The sequence below is a fragment of the Stereum hirsutum genome, assembly GCF_000264905.1.
Source record: "Stereum hirsutum FP-91666 SS1 unplaced genomic scaffold STEHIscaffold_11, whole genome shotgun sequence".
In the NCBI taxonomy this organism is placed as follows: Eukaryota; Fungi; Basidiomycota; class Agaricomycetes; order Russulales; family Stereaceae; genus Stereum; species Stereum hirsutum.
In genome coordinates this window covers 1,021,609-1,026,658 of record NW_006763141.1, presented here as the reverse complement: position 1 = coordinate 1,026,658, position 5,050 = coordinate 1,021,609, and the positions used below count along the sequence as shown (strand labels likewise).

The following is a 5,050-nucleotide window of genomic DNA, read 5'->3' as shown; positions in this document are numbered from 1 at the left end:
AATCCTTTAGGCTAGATGCATGCTCAGGTCGATTTTTGATTGAACGAGACCCCCTGTTTTCGTGTTTCTGTGCACTACAAAAACACCCCAAGAACCCCACCCAATTACAAAGCTCTTCATCTATACTAACAGCGATTGGGCCCCGTAGCACTATCCAATCACAACGCACTTTGACACTGCCCTTTGAGCAGTGGTGTCGATCGGAGGCATCTAGTATTCATATAAATGGTATAAGCAAGAGAACTCCAGTCGTAGGTTTATGGAAACCATGCATCGCCATTAATATCGTCCAATCTACGATTCTCACGGCGTGTCCTCGTCTAGCCCAACTCAGGTTCATCGAATTCGAGACGGGCCAATGTACATGTCGCTATAGAATGAATGGAGCAGACTCAAATAAACAAGTGTCCGAGATGCTGGAAGGTATCTGTAAGCGGGTGTCATTGTCAAGCGCGAAACAAAGGCTATGCCCAATATGGTATTGTTGCTACTCGAGCTCGGACACTCACAGCAGCCGAGGGCCACAAGAATCATTCATACTAGCACAGATATTATTAAGCTCTGGGTCTAAGCAGGAAAATTATATGTAGTCGTACGATTATGAACGACATCATGCATGGTCATCAATATCGCACGGCGTGTTCTCTATGGCCCAGCTCTCAGAAGGTCTTTGAATTTGAGGCGGGTCAATCTTACTGGATAGAGCAGGCCGATTAATCAGACACGAATCCCCTATTTGAGGAAGGACCAGTCCGAGCCCGAAGACGAGATATGGCGATTGAGAGGGCAGCATAAGTAAGTAAGAAGTCAAACGCAAGAAGTAAGAAGTAAGAGGTGAGAAGTAAGGGATAATAGCGAGCGTGAGTGTGAGAGTCTCTCCATCCTCATCCACCCACCCACAGCCATACGCATACGCATACGCGGAGTATTCACATTGACACGGAGGGTGCCAGTGAACGTGTGTGGGAGGAGACAGCCGAGATAGATGAGAGACGAGATGAGACGAGATGAAATGAGATGAGAGGGAATCATAGACGGGTTGGGGTGTTGGGAGCATAAGTAGTCGGAGTCAAGAGTCAAGAGTCGGAGTCGGAGAGAGAGAGAGAGAGATGGATGGAAAAAAGGAACCATAAATCAGATGAAACGAACCGCACAACTCGTGGATGAATCAGAAAGTAGTGATGAAGGATGAGGAGGAAAGGAAAGGAAAGGAAAGGCGGAGTGAGATGAAGGCGAACGCCGAATGTGGTGATTCAGAAAATCGATGGAATTGATCAGAGAGCTCGAGCAGACGCAGTCAAACGAGGACGAGAGAGGATGAGAATGTAAAAGGAATGCAACACGAAGGGTAATAATTAGATATGTATGCATATACGACACACATGCAAGGAGGAGAGAAAGAAATCAGTCAGAAAGAAAAAAATAGCGATCCAGATCCAGATAAAAAGCAGGAACAGAAATCGAGATCGGAATCAGGAAATCCTGGCAGACGAACCGAGTCATAGATACTTAATCGGCCATAACGAAGCAGCGAGCAGTCGCCGCGCATATTATTGGCATAGAGGCATCCACCTTCCCCCCACCTTTTTCTCCTAAAAGCCGGCTCTCCCCATCCGCGGCGGACCTATCGAGGTGTAATGGCGCCCATCCCATCGAGAAACATATCCTCGTACCGCACCATTCCAATCACTTCGCGGTCCGCACGATGTGATGTCCTAGGATGGATGTCGGAACCACTCGATCGCCGTGCATACTTCGAGTAGTGAAGTACCGCCTCTTCATACCCACCCAATCGCTCCCACCTCGCTGCATCCCCCTACCGTGCATCCTTACACGTCCTCCTACCCCCTCACCCTCCTCCCTTATCCCTCCGTCCTCCCCATCTTCCAACCTACGTAGCCTCGATCCTAAAGCTCGTAACCTGCGGCAAATACGCCGCCGCCGCCAACTCGAGTATATGCACGTCGTCATACACATCATGTCCATTAAACCCTCCAAAGACAAAGATGCGACTGTCGGCGAGGAGCGAGACGTGGTACCCGCGCGGCGAGGGCGGACGGCCGAGTGTCCTTCGGGGTTCGAATTGGAGCGAGACTGTTTTTTTTTTGGTTTGACGGTAAGTAGCGTGATGGGTAAGGTTAAGGAAAGGGTGAACGTTAATTATGAAAAGCTCGAGTCGCAGAGCGAAGACGGAGAGTGTAAGAAAAACGCACCAAGGTTGAACATCAACAGCTCGCTCGTATACTCGTTCCCATCATGTCCGCCCGTGATGAACAGGTACGACCCGACCTGGGTCACGGCGTGCGAGAGCCTCCGATGTGAGGTGTCTGGCTTGATTTGGGTCCATATGCGTGTGTCTGGAGGTAGAGGGGAAGGACGAGGTCAGTAAGATGAAGAGATAGTTCAAACAAAAGAAAAAGAAAAAGAAGTCGACGAAGGAGGACAGAGAGTGGAGATAATAAGAGTGGCGAAGAAACGACGACTCGAATAAGTAGAAAAGCAGAATATGAAAGCGAACCACCCCACACTGCACTCGCAACACACTCGCAACACTAAAACACCACCACTCCCAACATCAATCACCTCAAACAGCCAGTCCAACCACGAACACAAAAAGCGAACTCTCCCTCTCCTTCCTCCCCTCTCCACAAGGACAATTCGAGTCGAGAGATCAGAGAGACAAAACTCACCCAAATCCAAACACCAAATATCCGAAAAACACTCCCGCCCATCGCTCCCGCCCATCACGATCATCACATTCCCCACCAGATTCGCCGTATGATAGCCCCTCGGCCCTGGCTTCTTCTTCCCCTCGATCTGCACACACTCCCACTTCAGCCTATCCAGTGCTCCCTGTCCTTGTCCTCCCTGCCCTCCCTGTCCTCCACCACCACCACCACCACCGCCACCGCCACCGCCGCCACCACCATATCCTCCAGCACTTCCCATCCGACCGTCCGCATTCCCTCCACCGGGAGCGGAAGATGACGACGACGACGACCCATAAGCTCCCGAAACGTCCAACGTCCACACGTCATTCAACGCCATCATGCCGTTCCCGCCTCCGAAGACCCACAGACGGCCTTTGTACTGCACGACGGTGTGTGCGCGCCTCGGGGGCGGGACGCCGTTGGGTTTGTCTTCGTCTATGATCGTCGGTTTTGACCAGCGGCGGAGGACGGTATCGAGGATGTAAACCTATGTGTGGATATGGATAAGAACACGAAAAACAACAGGGCAAGCGAGCGGGAGGAAGTAATGGATGTGTGGTGATCAGCAAGATGTAGAATTTCAACGTCGGGCATGTTTCCCACGATTGCGGAATGTAGAAGGTAAACGAGCGAGAAGACCCACCTGATTGTAATAATTCGGCCCCTCCCCACCTCCAAAGATGAGTAACTTCCGCGAATCGAGCGGCGTCGCCGTGTGTGCGCGACAAGGCGGGGGAACTTCGCCTGTCGTTTCGGGGTGGGTCCAGTGGAAGGTTTCTATTTTTGTTTGAATACATGGTGAGAGGGCGTCAGTATGAGTGGATGATGTGAAGGATGAGAAGGGGAGGGAAGAAATCAGAGTGCGGAAATGAAGGGTATTACGGTCGAGTTGGACGGATGGACGGATGGACGGCATTCCTGAAACATCACATGACGGATGCTCGTCTGCAACGGCGTATGCACAGAACCAACCAACAAACGTCGACGAGCCTAATCACCGTGCACGACGCTGGTACGCTGGGACGCATAATCGACAGCTACTATTACCGCCCTCTCATCCGCTTCATCTCAAAACGCACGGACGCAAACGTTGTCTCAACAAATGACCGCACGCGAACATCCTCTCAACGAACGGAAGAACGAGCGCAAACATCGCCCCAACTCACGAACTCACGAACGGAGACATGCATCGTCTCGACGACCGTCTCGTCTCGTGTACCCCCATACTATTCATAACAAAGCATCACGCCATTCGATCCAGAGCGTACATCGACATCGACATCGATGATCATGTTAGAATACGATGACGAGGAGAACGAAGACGAGGACGAGGACGAGGATGAAAACGAGGATGAAAACAAGGATGAGAGGACATGATGTGTGCGTTCATTTCCAGAGCGACGTCCAGCGCCCCTCGACACAGAACGCGAATCAACGCCTCCGATACAAAATGCACATCGGCTTCGACATCGATGGTCATGTTGGGATAGAACGGGGACGGGGACGAGGACGGGGATAAGAACAAGGATGAGAGGACGTGTTGTGTGCGTTCATCTCATCGCCAGAGCGACGAGCACCGTGATGATGAACAACAAGCACGATGATGACTAGCAACAACACCGTGATGGTGAGCAACGTGCAAAGCCCGAGAAGTCCAGCCCAACCCAACCTATCCCACACGCCTCCCACACGTCCCAAATCGAGCACAAAGGGAGATAGATAGATGAGCACATCCACGAGCTCGCAACGGGCTGGACTGGACTGGGCTGGCATGGGGAGGATATAAGAGCACACACGCATGTGCACTGTGCACTGTGCACGCAATCGCCATGTTCCTACCCACCCACCCATTCCCCATCCACCTCCCATCTCCTGTCTCCCGTCCAACATCTCACCTCCCCACTCAAACCCAGCCCCCAACGTTCGCAAACCCAACAAAAAAATACAAAAAGAAAGAAGTAAGAAGGTAAGGAAGGAAGGAAACTCACCAGTATTAAAACACCACACATCCTTCCAACACCCCTTATCATCGCACCCCCCAAACAACCACGCCGTATGATCCACAAGGCTCACACTATGCGCCCTCATATTATGGCTCGGCAGCGCGCCCCACACCGGCGCCTTGCTCCAATACATCACAGTCGCGGGCGCGGGGTCGGCGTCGCGCAGGCCGGAGAGGTGTGGGATGAGGCGGAGGCGGGGTGGGGGGTCTGTTGCGGGAGTGGACTTGGAGTCTTTAGGGCTGGAAGAGGAAGAGGGGTCTTTGGAGGAGGTGGTGGGGTCTTTGGGGGCGGGGGTGGAGGAGGTGGGAGGGGCGAGGGTGGAGGAGGCGGAGATGG

General features: G+C 52.4%; 1 protein-coding gene across 1 annotated transcript in view; it reads right to left on the bottom strand.

Annotated features, from left to right (window-relative positions):
* Positions 1 to 801: 801 nt before the first annotated feature.
* The window catches only part of STEHIDRAFT_82392 (galactose oxidase), a 5,465-nt gene continuing 1,216 nt past the window's right edge, over positions 802 to 5,050 (bottom strand). Inside the window, exons 2-6 of the mRNA XM_007306285.1 lie at positions 4,700 to 5,046; positions 3,355 to 3,488; positions 2,691 to 3,198; positions 2,214 to 2,357; positions 802 to 2,094 (exon numbers count right to left, since the gene is read on the bottom strand). Of these exons, the coding sequence (XP_007306347.1) occupies positions 1,892 to 2,094; positions 2,214 to 2,357; positions 2,691 to 3,198; positions 3,355 to 3,488; positions 4,700 to 5,046 (1,336 nt within the window). The 3' untranslated portion in view covers positions 802 to 1,891. The remainder of the gene's footprint in view (positions 2,095 to 2,213; positions 2,358 to 2,690; positions 3,199 to 3,354; positions 3,489 to 4,699; positions 5,047 to 5,050) is intronic.